This window comes from Condylostylus longicornis, unplaced genomic scaffold (assembly GCF_029603195.1).
Source record: "Condylostylus longicornis isolate FDR11 unplaced genomic scaffold, ASM2960319v2 ptg000194l, whole genome shotgun sequence".
In the NCBI taxonomy this organism is placed as follows: Eukaryota; Metazoa; Arthropoda; class Insecta; order Diptera; family Dolichopodidae; genus Condylostylus; species Condylostylus longicornis.
This window is the reverse complement of record NW_026578162.1, coordinates 471959-491588: the sequence shown is the minus strand read 5'-3', so window position 1 is coordinate 491588 and position 19630 is coordinate 471959. Positions and strand designations below refer to the sequence as shown.

General features: G+C 27.3%; 1 protein-coding gene across 1 annotated transcript; it reads right to left on the bottom strand.

Annotated features, from left to right (window-relative positions):
* Nucleotides 1-18433: 18433 nt before the first annotated feature.
* On the bottom strand, nt 18434-19223 carry LOC129616392 (uncharacterized). Its single transcript, XM_055532015.1, has 3 exons — nt 19207-19223; nt 18767-18892; nt 18434-18683 (listed from the first exon to the last, which is right to left on the bottom strand). The coding sequence occupies exons 1-3, from the start codon at nt 19221-19223 to the stop codon at nt 18434-18436; spliced, it is 393 nt and encodes a 130-aa protein (XP_055387990.1).
* Between the last annotated feature and the right edge of the window lie 407 nt (nt 19224-19630).

Sequence of the window (19630 nt, the reverse complement as noted above, 5' to 3'; positions counted from 1 at the left end):
ATTTAAAGAATCTTGTCGTTGAAATCCATTGCTTTTATAAAGTGTCACATTTCTCTTAATTCATTTAATACAGAGTTTGTATTTATATTGATTTGGATCTAAAAAGTGAAACAATAAACTAAAATAATTTCCTAATTGCCAGAAAATTTTACTTAAATTTATGACAAATCTTAATGGAGTTAATTTCAAGTTATACCTATTTAATATATAGTTAAGACATAATTGACATAATAAGGCAAAGCAATATACTTTTCGATAATTTACCTAGAATTTTGATAGAGTTTATGGTATCGAAGAAACATTTGGGAAGGAGGCGCGGGACGAAGGGATTTACAAAAAAAATGCTTTTTTTTTGGTAAAATAAAAACATTTATTATTATAATCTACAAACTTTTAAAATTTAATAGAAATGCGATTGGATGTGTAGAAGAAAAAACTGTTTTAGGCAATAGATTAAAATTGGCTTGGATAATGGTTGATCACTTTGATACTATGGCGTTTCGTCATACAAATTTTTGTAATAGAGGAAATAAGTTATGATCTTTCTACGCTCGCTTTTGGTTTGGGCATGCAGTCAGAAATTTACATTTCAGCTTTTTTGAGAACAAGAACTTAAAGCAGCCGGAAGATATATCAAAGTTCTGCTCTGGTGAAATAATGTTTTCAGTAAGATCCATTTTATTTTCCAAATTTCATTTTTCAGCTTTGAACGGTAAATAAATTTTGTAAATAGATGGAGAGGCAGATAGACAGCGTTAATTTAATAAACACATTTTCTCCAAAATTTCATGGAAATGTGCCAGAACATAAGTTATTTTAAATTATATTGTTATAATTTATTCAAGAATACTGTCAATGGTCACAAATAGCAATCCTTTAAATTATATACAGGGTGTATCGTAACAAAGCGCACTGCTATATGCCATTGTACAGGTCCTTATAAGTAGACCAAACTTTTGTATGGAGACCATGTTCACAGCTCAACAGGCTCGGAGTTACAATTTTGACTGATGTTTTTACTTTTTAGCACTTTTCCAAAAATTTTTTGAAAAAAAGTGCTTATTAGTTTCACTCTGTCCGTCCGTCCGTCCGTCCGTGGACACTTTTTTTGTTTACAAAACTTCTACACCCTTGAAGATAGAAAGCTGAAATTTAATACGTACATAGATCTTTACTAGAAACTTATTTCCGTAGAAGAAAATTTTTACCTATTTCCCCCCTCTAGAAGTTATACCCCCCCCAAACCCTAAAAACGCCATTTTTTAACTATTTAGTGCAGTGAAACCATAAGCATTTTTGAAATTTTGCAAACGCAGAAAGGCAGTTGCTTGCTTCCCCTAGCGCGGTATACTACTGTTAAATCTTATAAAAACAAAATGGCAGTTCAAATTTATCGTTATCTAAAGTCCGTTTTTTCCAAATTTATGATATTGTTTTTCTGCTAGACCCCAGCCTGTAGAAGGTTGAAATTTTAGGGGCTTTTAGACACTAATAAATGTTTCATTTCGTTAGAAGAAAATAGCAGTGCACTTTGTCACGAGATTTTTGTATTTAGAGAAATACATAAAAAAGGTTTTCCTTAGCAAACTCTTTATTTTTTTAATTCTAAACACTTACCAGTAACGCTTTAAAAAGGAAGTATCAACAGGAAATGCTCACTCTGACTGAATTTTTCAAATATCATACCATTTGTGAAAAAAAAATGTTTTCTATTAATTATCAAATTTTAAGTAACTGTTACATCGGCTGATGTTGGCATAGAATGCAAAACAAAAGTCTTACAAATAGACTTTTAAAAGGTTGTTGAAGACTCAATTTAAAACATTTTTAAGCAATTATTTTTGTTTGTTACCACAGATATAGATGTAATAATCAACTCTTTATTATCTAAAAATAAAGAAATTAATAAAAGCAAATTTGTAACTGCTTTGTACGCAGTGTTTTCTTGGATGCTTCTTTCCTCTCTCCTAATACCAAAAATCAATGTGAATGCAGTCGATGAACCTGTAAATATTTTCGTTTATATTTCATTTTGTGTACCTAAACTGGTTTCAGTAATTATTGAAACTTTTCCATCTTTTTGTTCCCTAACATTTTTTCATCTTTTTTCTTGTGTTTTACATATTTTTCGATATCTTGTGCATCACATATTGTTATTGTTTTTTAGGTTTCAGTTTTGCCGAGATTTTTTGAGTTTTTTATTTCAAAACTCTTATGTGAACACATAAATAATATACCGACACAATGAAAAACTTATATGTAATACACTATGTACCAGAATATTAAAAAATTGCTTTTGATTTTTTTTGCTACATTTTCTGTTCGAACCTGTCATACAAAATTTGCTAACTTTTTAATAATTTTAGAGATAAAAAATTGTATTGAGCTCTTAAATTCTGTGTCGATCGAAGTTTTAAAATTTATCGATCAAAGTTTAATGAAAATGGACACTTTAGATGCATGTATAATTAGAATGACAAATAAAATTATTTTTTAAATACTGACACTCTGGTAATTAGACTTCTCTATACATATATTCCCACATATTTGTCTTATATGCCAAAGAAAAAAATTGAGTTATTTTTTTAATATTTAATTTAAATTACTGACAATTTATACATATAAGGAAAGGCTTTACAGAACAAAAATATGAATAGCTTGGGATTTTTTACACATTTTTATTTTCTATTTTTTTCACATGTGAAAAAATTTGATGGTTAATATGCTAAAAAATCAATTACTCTATAAATTTGTATTTGTTAAGATGAAGCTCAGGCATTCAGCAGTTGTAAACGGCGTAAAAACTCTTGTTGTGTATCACACTAAGGCATACGTAGAACATATTTTCTAAGGTATTTTGGCATTTTCTTTGGCTCTTTTATTTTTTTTAAGTTTTAGAGAAGCCGAACGAAACTCCCATCACCTTCAGGGAATGAATTGAATAAACGCCATTAAAACAATGATAAAGTAAATCCTGTATGAAAATTAGGTATTGGAAAGCACCCTATGTACATTTGAATTTTAAGTAATTGTTTAGATTAAAAAATAAAAGATTCTATTCGTTTGAAAACCAATTGAACTAATAGTGTGAGCAATCTAGAACTTCGTGAATTTGCGTTCAGTTGTATGAGGAAAAAAGGGATAAATAAAAACAACATGGAAACTTTACAAAGAAAAAAAAACTAAAACATTATATGGGCTTCTTAAACCTTAAATTTCCTTTTTTGAAAAAATCACCGTTCATTTTTGTAAAATCACACCCTTTTTAATAAAGTTGGGTCAAACCAATGGTTTGTATTGTAGCACTTTTCTCTTCACAAGTGAAAATACTTCTTTTAAAAACAATCTAAGTATACCTACCACACTAATAAAATTGTTTTCATTCATATACGAAAGGATTGCATATATTTAGGATTTAGGTTTTTGAAATAAAGAAAAAATTAATTTAAAGAGGGGTTAACATAATGCTCGATTTTAAGGTTAATTGCGTGAGTTAAGAAAAATAGTTATATTTTTTAATGTCATGGAATTTACTGTTACCTTTCTGCGTTTATAGGAATTTGAAAAAGCTTGCGGTCTCGTAAATATAAGGAAATTTTACAAATTTCGTGAGGCGATAACGTGAGAGGGGGTAGAGATGGAAAAAAATTTTCTTCTAACGAAATGATTATGTCATTTATTAACGTCTGAACACTCTTAAAATTTACGACATTGGGTTTAGGAGAAAAATGACATTAACAATTTGGAAAAAGCGGATTTTTGATAACGGTAAATTTTAACGGCCATTTTGTTTTTTTTTTTTAGTTCAAGTATAGCACGCCGCGATAGAAAAAGCAACCAATTGCTTTTCTGTGATTTGAAAAATTAGAAAAATGCATATGGTTGTACTACAATAAATAGTTGAAAAATGGCATTTTTAGGGTTTCGAGGGGGTATAACTTTTAGAGGGGAGATTTGTTGTTCGAAAATTGGTTTCTAGTAAAGATCTATGTACAAATAAAATTTCAGCTTTCTATCTTCAAGGACGGACAGAGTGAAAATAATAAGCATTTCTTTTCAATTTTTTTTTCGAAAAGTGCTAAAAACAAAACTCTTTATAGTTGGGGTTTAAAAATTACGCTGAGGTTTCAAAATAAATAATTTGGCATAATTATGCTTACAAAAGACGGAAAGAAAAAAAATTTCGATCAATTGTTAAAATTTGTTTCGTGTTGCGGGAAATGAAAAAGTAATAAGATGTACAAAAATCAACAATTGCTTCTGTATAGATTTTTGGGCTCGTTTCGCGCTGGTTAAAGATTCTTTCAAAATTTCATGGAAAAAACTATCGTAAATTACCTATGCTCATTAGAATACACAAAACCAAATTAGCTACAAATTAGTGTAAATTATGCAATCTATTAGCTGAACAGTATTAACTTGATTTTTCTGACACTTATGTGCCAGCTGTTGCTAATTTGATTTTGAACTTTAGTTTTGACCTTACACCCAATATGATATCGTGCAAGTTTTTTTTCAGATTTGTATATTGCATCCCCAATTCGATTGAATAGATACAATATTAATTATTAAATTCTATTTATGTATTAGTTAATAATCATTGACTATGCATTAAATGCTTTTCCCGAAAATACTTTTTCCTCTTTTCATTTTTGTCCTTTTTTTTGCTTTTTGTATAAATCTAAATTTATGGCTCCCATAAATAACAGAATAAATCCTTTTTCATATACTACTATTGCTTTTTATAGTTGCCATAAATTATTTCAGACCTATTGAAAAAAATGCAAACATTTTTCTTAATTCTCACTTAATTTTTCCTTTATCTCTTGAGAGTACTAAAAGCTCTCAAAATGCTTGTTCAGCTGATAAAAAAAATAAAAATAGGAAAAATAACTTTTCTCTATTTTACAAATACGCATGCATAAAAACAAAGAGAGGAAAATAAAAATTGTAGAATATCCTTAAAATTAGTAAAACCGAAAAACTTATAGAGACATCTTTCGGAATTTTCGAGTATTATGAAAAGGATATTATTTTTAATGGTAGATGCGAAGGATAATTTTGTAAAAAGGATATTTTAAACATACTAAACTTTAGAACATTGCATGATTAATATTTAAAGATATTTTTTGCCCCCAGTATTCAAGAACTTTCAAAAAATGTTTATCACATGGCATTCGTAAAAGGACATTTCAATAGAAAACAGAAAATTTATAAACTTCTAATTTAACTTCTAATTTCTAAATAATTTGATTCATTCTTATTAATTTTTCGTATTCACTTACGGAATACACAAAAATATGAAAATACGTGAAGTTTTATGAATAATGAAGAGCTATTAGATTAAAATATAGTGCACAATAACTGCAGCTTACCAAATACGGTTGATTAATTTTACAAAAATAATAAAATTATTTCATTATTTTTGAAAATATATCTGTAATTATAAACAAGTATACTAAAAATATATAGATTTTAAAAGATATGTATACCAAAGAATTTGGAGCTTTTGTTCAAAGTTGTTCTCAAACATGTCCCAAAATGCATGCAGCATGCCATCAACGTCAATAGGTAAACAATCTCCAACTCGATTTCCGCCAATCTCAACGAATGCAATCTTCAGTTGCTACATGTGCGTTTAGAAGCATAACTTATTTCTAGTTTTTTTAGCGTTTTGAAAAAAAAAAAATTGAAAAAAAGTGCTTATTAGTTTTACTGTGTCTGTTTACAAAACTTCTCAAAAATTTCACCTCCAAGCCTTTTTAAGTTATCGCCTTTCGGAATTTGAAAAATTCGAATTTTTCAGCTTATACTTTTCTATAAATGTGGAAAGCTAAAGGTAAATGCCAATTATTTTTCTTAACTCACACGATTAACCCTACATTCGGGCATTATGTTAACGTCTCTTTATTTTTTTTTTGTTTTTAATTTGTTCATCGTATATTTATGCAATTTTTGAAATGTATACGTATATGAATGAAAGTAAATTTAATAACGGAGTAGCTTAGATCGTTTTAGATAGCAGTATTTTCACTTGTTAAAGGAAAAATACTGCATTCGTTGGTTTGACCCAACTTTATTGATAATAATTTTGAGTTCTAAAAAAATTCAATTACCGGTTACGGGAAGGAAAGCTTTCTACAATGCAACAAGTTTCAAATTTTAAAAATACAGTTTTTGCTTCTCAATGGAAACGGAACTGTTTTAAATCGTGAGTTCCATATTGTAATAGCTGTATTACAATATGGAACTCACGACTTTAGGCGAACATTTGTTAAACATTAAAAACGATAAAATTTTGTTACAGCACGGCTCAATTTCAGAGTCTTGGAACATCAATATTGAATTTTTGATTACAGAGTGGCTAGTGCATTTAGCTCATATACGATATGAAATGAACGATCGTGGCTTATAAAAATTAGTAACGTTAGAAAGATATAAATTTAGATTTCCTATTTCACACAAATTTGCAGTAATATAAAATATAAGTGTAGTATATATATGTATATGTAGAACTAATGAAAAAAAATTATAATACGATGTAACTGAAAGGCAAAATATCAAAAATTCAATAGCGTATATTAACTTCTTCTTCATTGTGCTGCTTTTCAAACTATAATTGCATTGCAACGATTTCTATAAATATTGTGCATTTGCATTAATAGAGTATATAAGCCAAGGCACTTAGAACGTTAAAGAGTTTTACGCCATACAATGTCTTTCAATAAAATACTATTAAAAACCAATACCACCATTAATATTGAACTCATTTGGTACTCCAACAAAAATAAAATACAACAGAAAGAGCAAATAATAACAGACAACAAAAAACAATTGCCAACAAAAAATTGAAACATATTGAAATGTGTTCAAACAGCTTTCACAAAAGAAACCGATGTTACTTTTGCCTTTTCCAATATCCAACTCCAATTTCAAATTTACTGTAGGTATATAGATTATGTATACTTGAATATATTATATGTGCATACGTATATACACATAAATATACTTTTATGCATATATCTTATTTTTATTTTTTAAGTGTGAATCTTCCACAACAATATAACAAAACCTTGTTTTGCACTTATTTTACCTTTTGTTTTATTATTTATTTCTTTTAAAGTAAATTTACTCTGGTGTTGTCACTTTAAAGGGTTTTTAAGCTGTTTTCTTGTAATAGGTATTATTTTGCAAAAATAAAAAAACGATACATTTGGTAATGTTATAAATACATTCATATACTTATAAAATTATAAAAAGAGCGGAAAAGATGAGATGAAGATCTTATCGGATTTTATTCTCGTATTATAATATGTGTCAATGCTTGTTAAATTCAATTCAACAATTGACCGTCTTGAATTTAAAAAAAAATTTAATTCGAAAGACCAAAAGTTTTTTTTCCTATGTTCAAAATAGTTGTGTAAATGCTTTGTAAAAAACTTTTGTACATATCTATATTCTTGTATAAATAATTGTGAAACCAAAAAAAAAAGTTCCAAAATTATATTTTATGGTGGGAATTTGATTTTTTGATGCAATTTATGAAGCAAAAATTGTAACGATAAGAATCTTGTTTTATTACATATAGCAAACCAGATAAATAAATGAAAAAACAAGAAAAAATTATAATATTGGTATTGTTTTATATTAGGAACTGTGATACCGTGCACAAATAAAACAATGCAAATGAGTGTATAAAAATATATATAATATATTTTTACAATTATCAATATAGATAACGTAAACAAGCGAAATACAGGAAAACTTTTATACCACAAAAGAATTTTAGGAACTAGTTATTGAATGATATTTGTGTGGGCTACTTCTATGAAAATTGCATAACCCCCCTTTTAGTGGAAATCGAAACCCAAACCTGCATATTTTATAGAATTAAAAAATTATATTATAAAATTTTTCTGATATAATATTAATAGTTTTTAATCATATATTAAATATTAATGTTGTTTCGATAATAAATATTATAATTTAATGTTTTGTCTACTACTACATGCAAATAAAAAAGCTTAAATTTATTTGGTTTATTTTTATAACTTAGATTTGGAAAATTATAATTATGATAATTAGTTATGCTATAATAATTATAATAATTAATATATACTGAAATTTCAGTTTGTGGACAGATTTTAAGTGTAGAAATTTTTTTATTCAAAATTTTAAAGTAACTATTGTATAAATAAAATTTAGTGGTTTCAGAACAAATAAAACCACAATTATTTTTTTATAATGATAAAGCGAAAAACCCCATATTATAATATGACTTTTTTTATTATACATAAATATGGAACTAATAAATTCCACATTTATATAAATTTATATTCAAGGGATCGTTTTCTTTCTCAACCTTTATTATTGTAAATACTTTACTTATATATTTACAATTTGCAATATTAAACGTGTAAGTGATCTACATTTTAAATGATGTACTTGGATATTTATATGAAAATTTCTTTCACTGACAAAAAAATTTTTAATTTTGTTTCATTGTTGCTTAGAATAATCAGCCCATTGTCACTGACTTTCAACAATTTTGCATATATCCCGCTTGTTACTTTAAAAAACAAAATCGTACATGATATACACTAATATATCTACTGTAAACACTTTTTGGCTACTTTTTCGGAAACTCATGTTGCAAAATATTATTAATATGCTTTCAAACTATTTTAACTCTGTTATACGTCATATTAGTTAGATTTTTATGAAGTATGAATCCATAGTTCTTTTTCATCTTATTATCTTCTACTATATTGTTTGTGTGTATTGTATATCCTTTTCGTTTGTCTTTATCTTGAGATATGTGTCCTATACAAAATAAAAATAATTTTAAATATTTATTTTCCTAAATAAGAAACAGAAAAAAATGTTTATTTAATATCGCAATATGTCCAAATAACAAATTGTCATCACCACTTAAAGTAACAACCATAATCATCATTATTATAATTAATACTCCTCCTCATAAATTTTGAACTAATAAAATATTGGCCGTCGGCTTTTGTATATTATGTATATTCTCACTCATTCAAATATATTTACGGTAATTTGAATGCTTGACGAATCTCCTTTTATTGTTTTGCATTGCGTTAGTGTTTGTGAAAATTGAGAATGAATGTTGTTCATTGAGATAAAAGAATACTGTTTTGTTAACCTACATACAAAATAAATCAAAATCTAAATTATAACCACCAGATGGTGCGATAAAATGTTGCTGAAAATGAAAATACATAGATGATATTGCTATACTTTGTATTAATTTTCAGTATTTAAACATGTTTCTAGACAATTTAAATTTGTTTACAAACATTGGAATAATAAGTCGTTTTCACAGATATTAAATTTTGAAGTTCCCAAAAATAGATAAGAATCAAAAAAATGTAATAACATCTTTTACTCTACATTTTTATATAATTTTAAGATTTCAGATATTTCGCTTTTTGATAAAACTCTCACAAAAATTATCATAGATGGCGAAATAAATGTTATGAAAATAGGGTTTTTGGCCGTACTAATATAAGCATCACAAATGCTTACATATGGGTATATCTATCAAGCATTTAATTTTTTTTATTCAGTATGTGTGCGTACAATGTTTTATTTCCGACCGCATTGCATACAATAAGTGAGGTTATGTGATGGCAACAAAATTTTGCATATCGAGTTTTTGGTGGGAACGTACTTCTCCATAGTAGGGAAGCTTAAATAAATAATATTTAGAGTCTGTCCCTGTGTGCACGCGTGTATGCGAAGTTTTGCCGAACCTATTTTCATAAAATTTTACATGTGAGTTTGTCTTGGCTAAGTCACGGATTGATTAACTTTTAATATATATTAGGAACTGGATTTTTTTTGCGGCCCAATTTCAGATTTTTGCCCATATAAAGAGAAATAATCCATGAAATTTAATATTTAAATTAGGAGTTTTGAAATAATGATCATACGAGTATAAATTTATTGGAATGATCAAGGCTCGGAAACCAAACTGAGGGCCGGTTTTACATTTTTTACCATATCTTCGGAGCAGTTTGATAGAATTTCTTAAAATTTGATATTTGAGCTTTGGTTGTTACCGAAACTAAACTAGGTTTTCGGGGAATTCTAATGGCACAAAGCGAAACTCTACTAAGAGCCCAATTTACATTTATCTGGGTATGTTAATCAAAAGCTTACTAACGTTCTAAAAATTAGAAAGAAGTGTTTAAAAGGCATTTTTATAATATTTTGTAACACTTTCACTTAACTAGACAATCACATTGCGGTCGGTTATATGCTGACCACATCAGATGTTTGTGGTTTCTATGACTGTATAATTTTTTATCTAAACATGTGTATTTATGGAAGTATTACATGTAGTCATAAATAAAATAATGCAAAAAACACTTTTAAGATAAATCTAAACTTAACTTTTTGAATAACTACTATTTTATAAATTTAAAATAAAGCCTATGCATTATTACGTATTTGTATATATTTACAATTATTTAAAAAAAAAAACATTTAAAACGAATTAATGATATTCTTATATTTATTTTTGCAGGATTACTTCAATCTCTCACTAAACTTTAAACACCAATATCCGTAAGTATATTATTTGAAATTTCATATTGTAGAAAATACAACAAATTAATTATTATTGTTAATACGAATTATTCGAACAAGGTTCTAAAAATTATATTTGGAAAAGCACTATTTTTTCGACAAGAACATCGTTTAAGGGACACATCAACCTGGGCCAAGAAGCAAATTATAGTTATAAAAATACAAGTTTGCGTGTGACTATACCCTTCCTGCTTTCACAAATTTTTAAGAGATGTTTATATTTTTAGAGATCGTTTCCGGGTGAAGCATAAACATTGAAATGCTGTAAATTTTAGAATTTTCATTTAAAATTTTGTTTTTTGTTTCAAAACTTTGGCTTTTATGGACTAAACAATATTTGATAAAAGTTTCAAGTGCGTAGATGGCATGTCGAAAAGTGACAACCTTTTTAACCACTAAATCAAAATATATTCTAAGATTTGCAAGTAATCAAACAAAATAACTTAATCGCAATTACGTTAAGCATACTATCTACCAAACATGATAGGGAGTTTTATTAAAAATGTACGTACAATAAAAATCCAGCGACTCGCAGGAACGTTAAAGTTTTTTAACTTTAATTTTTTTTATATAGTTATATTTAATCTGAAATAAAATTTAACTACTAATACTAAAATTTAGAAAAACTTGTCAATAGTACCTTTTCAAAACTTTCATTACTATAGTTGATATGAAATGCGTTGGTAACATTTTCGTAAAAATATCCTTACCGTTCTGTCTAATATCTGTTACCGTTCTTATGTGCTATAACCGATATTATGTATATTATAACAAATTTTTACTGTGTCTTATAGCAAGTCCACTGAGAAAAATTTTATTACAATTTAAATTAGATATTTTTAAACAGAACAGACGCAAACCACATCCGAAATCAGTACAACCACCCTTTATTGCTTATTTTCACGTAAATGTATTTCCTACCCCTTTATTTTTATTTTGAATATAATTCAAAACAGTTTCATAAATAAATTTTCAAGCTTTTTCAAATTAGTTATACTTTTGAACCGTTTTGATACTCCTTTTAGTTTTATTTTATCAATATAATTGAAGTAATTTCAGCACGTTTTACTATAACAAGTATTGAAAAATGTTTATTTTATATAAAGATCAAAATTATTTCTACTTTAAGTAAAATAAAGTAGAAATACGAGTAATTGCGAGTTATCAAATATTTTATTTACAAAGCAGAAACAAGCTCTTCAGAATGGTTTATGAGCATTTTAGATATACATATTTACGTTTTTTAAGTATGGAACGATAAATGTCCTAACGTCATTTGAAATATCGAATTCGTTGTTTCTCTCTCGCATTATAAATATTTCTATGTTTTTACATACAAAATATAACTCAATATTCTTTTTGAAATCAAAAGTTGTATAACAAAATTAATTCTTATTAAAATAATGATTTTTAAAGCCCTTTTCTCTCTTGACAAATAAAGATTAAAATGGCGAAGAAGAAGCGTGGCGGATCTGGGATTTCATAAAATATTTTTATGAAAAACATCAATCTTTTGCTTGAAATAATCTCTGTGAGATTATTTATTAATGATTCAATTCATAGTCTATGAGACTGTGAATTGAATCATTAACATAATGGTCGGATTTAACAGCTAATTAAGTCAGTTAATAATTATTAAATATATTTTCTGACTAAAGCGGGTAGTGGTATTTAAGCTAGAATCCACGATTGTTTTAATTCTTGCAGCATCAATTTGCACATTTTTTACTTGAATAATGAACAAAATATCTGCAGCAAGCCTTCTAGATTCTATAGCGTTCAAGGTCAAAAGTTTAAGTCGGTTCTTGTATAATGAACAAAATATCTAAAACAAGCCTTCTGGATTCTATAGTGTTTAAGGTTAACAGTTTAAGTCGGTTCTCGTAAGGTGGCAGAGCTAATGGATCATGCCTGGTGAGACCATGTAATGCAAATGTAATAAAGTTTTTCTGAACCGCCTCAATTCTCTTTATATGTACAAAATAATAGGGCCAATGACACATACAAAGATCTCAGAATATACGGATCATTGAATTATTTACCTCACCTTTTCATAAAAACCGGCATTGGCCATATTAATTATTAAATTCAAATGCGCCTCAAAAGTCAACTTTCAATCAAAGACACACTCCCTGCTGGTTCTTGAAAATAATAGCTCCCCCTATAAGTTCATCATTAATAAAATAATCCACAACAAAAGGAATTGATCTGCGAGTGCAACTAACAACTGCACATTTATTAACATTAAGAATCAAATTGTTGTGATTACACCAAGTCTAAAAGGAAAGTAGACCTTGCAGCTTAATAACATCTTTCCGGTAACACAACACCCTAAAAATTTTCATGTCATCAGCACAGATCATGATTTCACTATACCTGATGACAGAATTAATTGCTATTGTATTATGTAATTGTGACCCCCTAAATGTGATTTCACCCATTCTAGCAGATTTAAGGGGAACCCAAATTTCCATAGAATTATACTGTGTTAGATCAAACAATTACAATTCAAGTTTTGCGAAAAATTTTGACTTATCAAATAACTCTAAACGCTAAAGTAGATGTGCAATACTTGCCTATTAATGAATCGCCAAACACTCTTTTTATTCATTCTATTTAATTATTTTTTTTTTACACGCTTAAAACAAATTTACTGAGTTGCTAATAACAAAATATTCCAAAAAATTAAAAAACTAATTTAAATGTTTTTAAATAAATATAAATTAATACTGGTACACGTCTTTACTACTATACAATTGAAATGAATATGATTAATAGCTAATATAAATGACAGTTAATATGACCATAGAACTTTGGGACACACAAAGGAAGTGGCATAAAATATTTTTTTAACGAAGAGAATTATTTAAAATAGACAGACAAACGTAATAGGCACAATTTTTTTCAAAATTTTTTAAAAAATGCTAAAAAATAAAATTATTTCACAATTTTCAGCTAGAATCTGAAAAAGTGTTTTTATTCATTTCTATTTCAGCAAAATGATAAAAGACATTTTTAACAATAGATAGTATTATAATTAATTCAAGTTTTAATGAAACTATTAATTTAACTATTAATTTATAAATAATACTTATTAAGGGAATAATACAGTTTTCAGTAAACTTGTTTGCAGAAAATGAACAATAACTATTTAAAATAATTTAAATGTTCATTACATTATTATCTCCTTCATCTTCTTTCCATAATTTATTTTTTGTTTTCATCGGACGACAAATTAAGTAATCTATTCGAAGTCACTGTGCTCAACAATATTGTATCTTTAGTACAGAATGAAAGTTGTTAAGAAAAAAAACAACAGCAAAGAGTAAAAATTTTCAATTTATGTATATCTGTATTCAGTAAAGTGTATCTAAAATATAAAATGAAATTTATTAAATACATTTTAAATGTATAAATTTCCGTCGTTTTATATTTTTTTTAAATGTGACAAGGCACAAAATCACAACAAAAATCGATCGCGTTTTATTTACTGTTTTTGTTTTCGTTTTTATAAGAAAACTTCAATAGTTTATGGATTCATTCATGTCGCGATTACATCCCGTGACTTGTATAAGAAGAAGGTCATACACAGAGTAAAAGCAATGAAGTGACAACATAATTTAAAAATAAAAATAATAAAAAAAATAAAAGGAAAAAGGTAAGAGAATAATAAGAAAACTAAGCGTGTGCGATGCGTAACAAAAATACAATTGTATTATCGTTAAAAGAATGTAAAAAAAAGGAAAAATGAAACAAGCAATCTAGAATGTATATATATAAATACATTTTCAATTGGCGGTTCCGATGATATGATCAACAAATGCCTTCCAAATAAATAAGAAACAACAAAAATGAAAAATTATTTATGAATAAAATTTTCAAGCAACCACTTAATTTGACTTAAAGGTAACCGTACCAAATAGCAAATCCTAACGTACGTAACGTACTGTGTTTACAGCAATAACCCAAGTACATATAATATTGCATTTTTAGAAGACTAGTAATCTTAAAAAAAATGGAGAGGATTTCGAAGGATGATTTTTATGAGATGAAAAAGTAAATCTTATATCAATATCGTATCTGAGTTTCGATTGCTCGTTTATTTTTTGGTCTTTGTTTGTAACTATATGCGTAACAAAAATAACTATAAGTTTTAAAGTATTTTTTAATAAATATTTTGTAATGTTACAAAGAACCTAATCACATAAGAAAAACCAAATATTGTTTAATTGAAGGAACTAACTGATTACAAAATGGGGACGTCGATCTTCTAAAATATAGAAAAATGCGCACTTTAATTTTGCATTTAAAACTTAATACCTACAAAAATTGGATTTTCGTTCAAATAAATTATAATCTCGAATTAAAAATACCAAAAATTAAATAAAACAAATTTTATATAACTTTGAACTACAAAACGAAATACCAAGTTGTCTCTCTTCTATGGCTTTGTACTTAGTACAAAATTGATTCGTTTGAAATTGCTGAAAATAATTAAAACAAAATATTAATACTTCACGATTGCATTACCCTTTTTCGATTAATTCTGATATTTTTTTCCTAAAATATTGAAAAACAAATTTTTTAAGGACGGACAATTTAAAATTTCACAACATAATAAAAATATTCAATTTTGTTTTTATTAATTCATTAATAACAAAAGCTAAGTTAAATTCAGTTCAGTTTTCTTCATCTGTTTTGTCCTTAAGTTTATGGTGTGACAGCAGATAATACGAGTACCATGTATTTAGATTTTAGAAAATTTTTCTCTTGTCCTCTTTAATCCATAATGCAATGTTTTAACGTTTTAATTTTTATACCCGCTGATATGTATATGATACAAGAGGCATGTTCAGTTTGTCACAACGTATGGAACACTATCAGAGAAACATTTACGTTCCTATGAAATATATTATATTTTCTTACTTATAGTCAAATTTTAAGTTGATGTGTAGCTATATGTCCATTCGTCTCTCCGTGTTCTGTACATCTGTTATTCGGATTCTCATTCGGTTATCCAAATTCATGACATTGACCCACTGGAATTAGACTTAATATCAATTCATCAAAAATAATGATTCATATTGTTGAAACGGTCTGCGAAATCTGTTCAATGTTTTTTTCTCTTCAAAATTTTGTTTGGCATTTTTTTTCAACGCCGGTTCTCAAGGATCCAAAAAAATTTCTTTGAAAAAATAAAACTACGGCAGTCCAGTTTTAAGTTTTGAACTTTAAGTTAAAAAAAATAACTTAAAATAGGCGGGTATTCAATTTTGGTGAAGTACAAAATTAACTTTTTTACTTCTTTTTATTCTTTTTGCATTTAAAGTGTGCAATTTACAGTGGAAAAAATAAAAAATAAGATAAAAAAATGCGAACATAATAAAAGAAAAAACACGATTAAAATGCGCTGCGCATTTATGTGTACATTTGTTCGTACATGCAACTTGCTTAAACTATAGTACAATTTACATCATGTCATCACGCAAATAAAGTGGACGTAGAATATCAACACAGATTTGAGGGAACAGAATTCCAAAAAATTAAAACAAAAGGCAAAATAGCTGTATAAAAGTTAAAGGAATTAAAAGAATTTTGCATGCGCGTTTAGTTGAAGGCAAGAAGAATTACCATATTTAGTTTATATATGAAAATCTATTTAAAAAGTAAATCGTACCATTAAAAATAAAAGAATTTTAGACCCTACAGTATATTTCTCGTGGAATAGGTTTGTCGACAGAAAATAAGATGCAAACTTTATGCATAACCTTAGTAGTCAGTTCAACTTGTATATTATTTTAAAATTTCTGTAAAGAAAACTATACAGAGCATCTCAGTAGCGTACCGCGCAAATTTTTAACGAAGAACACATTTTTATTTGAATTTTTTGCTAAATTTATTTAAAGATTTAGAAAAACAAACTTTTATTTCAATTTAGGATAGTGAAGAAAAAAATGTCAAAATAGCTTTTATTGTTATAGTTATAGCTTTTAGCTTTTATTATTTTATTATTTATTTTATATGTATGTATATCAAATTATAAATTTTCTTCATAAAAGAATAATTATAGTAGCTGAAATTGGAAAAATTCATTTTGTAACATGACTTGTGAATAATTCCTCGCAACGCTCAAAAATTCGGATTTAGAAAAAAATTGTCTAGCACCGTGTAAAATATCGTTTTTCTAATTATTGTTTTGAATGAAACTTAGCTGTTCAATCTATAACATAAAGACTTTCAAAAACAAGATGAAAAAATTCGTTTTTCTTAACGAAAAACTTAAATAATTTCTTAACGAAACTATAAAGTGATTAGAACTAAAGTAAAGTAATCGTAGTTATAAGTGGAAGAAGATATCATAAACACAGGTAGCTCTCCTAAAAATTCGTAGATTTAGATTTTCGATACTTATAATTGAAGGCATAAAGTTGTAAAATTTACAACACATAAAATTGAAAATAGAACGAGGGCTGCTAGAAAACAAAAAATGCTCTTAGTAATCATGGTTACAACCTGTATATGTTTCATGCATGTAATCTTACCTGTTTTTTATTAACATCTTAAAATGCTATAAATGTACATTTAGGAAATTCAAAAGTCTAATGAAGGTAAATTAAATGGCATGTTGAATTTTATTTTGAATGTTTTCCATTTTGTTTTATTTTTGTTCTTTATTATTTGTTTTGCATTATAAAGGATTACCCATTAAATTGTGTTCTGGGGTATAATGTGTGAGCTTTTTCACAAGTTGCAAATCATTGAAATTGTATTTTCTTTTAAATAATTCATATGCTTATATATCTATATAGTATAATAAATGTGTCTATTTACATGGACACATGTTTATGGATTATATACTAAATCTTATAACGTATATATGCAGTAAAACGAAAGTAAAGCAGGAAAAAAATAATTTTAATAAAAGTTATCTGCACTAAAAAAAGATGTCAGATTGTAATGCATACGTAATGCATACTTATTATCATATTGCATAAATGTTAATTTAAATTTACGTTTAAATTTTTTTTGTTCGTAATTTTTATTCTAAAAATTTGAGATTTAGTTAGACATTAAAAGCATTCTCTTCAATTATTTGAGGATGTAAAGATTGAGAACAAAGTAATTAATACGAAAAAGGTATACATAAAAACGTTGTACAACTTCAAGCAGTTTGTAAATTCAATTATTGCCAAATAAGTAGAAAAAAATTTTTACTTCAACATAGTGTTTTTGAAACGTCAGTTATTTTTATTAAAAATGACACCGAAATCTAACACTTGTATTCTTCAGTTTATTTATTAAACTCATTCTTTGTTGATCCTATTCAGAGACAAAGAATAATTCATCAGATCCCGTCAGCTTAGACAGAATTCAGTTCAGTTATTTTAACTAAGGTTTTGAACTTTGGTACTTAAACATTTTTTGGGACAAAAAGCAGTCAGAGGAACAACGGATATTATTTTAAATTTGAAACTAGCGAGTGAAACATTGTGAACGCATGAATCGTACAAGTTGAATCTACCGCAACCAGGTGAGTGATGTGTCACGGGAAAATGCTACACAAAAGGTCCAGTTATATTAAATAACATGTATTTAGTTTTTTCGTTAATCTTTAAACCATGAAAATGTAACCAACGACGAAGAATGTGTAGATAATAGTTCAAGTCTGCAAAAAGATTGAAGTAATTCGTAGATGAGTAAGTAATCGCAGTATCATCTGCAAGCACAGTAATTTTTCCCCTGAAAGGCTGTCTGAATAAAGAATTTACATAAACCAAAAATAAGATAGGTCCCAGTACAGACCCATGAAACACACTCATATGAACAGAACACTCTGTACCCAAAATAACTCTCTGCTGCGACGGGCCAAGTATGACGAGAACCAATAATGTATAGGACCCCTGAAACCAATATTATGCAATTTATCTAATAATACGTTATGGTCTACCATATCGAAGGCCCTTTTGATGTCAATAAATAGAGCAACAGTAACTTTGCTAAAATTTAAAGATCTATATAATTCACCACAAAACTTAAGAAGCACATTTTCAGTACTCATATCATTCCTAAAAACAAAATATTGATTCTCACTAAAAGATCATTTTGACTCAAAAAAGATAAAATCCTATGCTTAATTCCTCTCTCAAACAATTTTGAAAAAATAGATAAAAGAGAAATGGGTCTATAATTATTTAAATCCTTTGCAGCGCTTTTCTTATGAAGTGGTACAACAATAGCCATTTTTAATACCTCAGGAGAAATTCCTTTTTCGATACTAAAATTAAACAAAAACATAACACATCTACAATATAAAAAGAAATATTTCTAAGGATCGAGGTACATATACCATCAAATGAACAAGAATTTGATAAACGAAGTGAATATAAAATTTTCTGAATTTCAAATGCCGTAAAAGATTAAAAAACAATATAAATTTGAAAAAACTATTCAATTGGAAACAATCTCCAGTGAATCAGAGCAATCAAAAAGAACGGTAATAACTGTATCTACCTGCTTCGAAATATAAGAAAAAAAATCATTAAATAATTCAGCCACATCTAGAGGATCAGAATAAATCACTTCATTTACTGTTCATGCCATATCATGATATTCTTACATTTTAGATTTTGCAAAAACAGCGAAAATTCATCTAAAAACTCTGTGAAACTATGACCATGCAATCTATACAGGGTGTCCGTGACTCAATGGTATTCCCGAAGCAGGGTGATAGAATACATGCAGATGAACAAAAAACACCTAGTGACATTTTCCTTTTTGGGCCCTTGGTCTCGAGTTATGGGCCCTCAAAGTTGGAACATCCAAAAACCGGCTTATTTTCACATTTTTATTTATAACTCGGGAAATGTGACAGGTAAATCCAATCTTGTACACTCGTTTTAAAGCTAATGAAATCCTCATTCTAACGGTTTACCAGCGGTTGCAAATACTTTTTTAGTTTCAGAGATATTCAAGTGCAAAGTCAAAATTTGTTAAAAAATTTTTTTTTAAATTT

Bases quoted from the DNA above. Each gene is read 5' to 3' on its own strand.
- LOC129616392 (XM_055532015.1), bottom strand. The intron at 18,684-18,766 runs GTTTGAGAGAGG...TTTTGTTTTTAG, and splicing joins TTATCTATTTTTTCAAAATT to GAATGATATGAGTACTGAAA.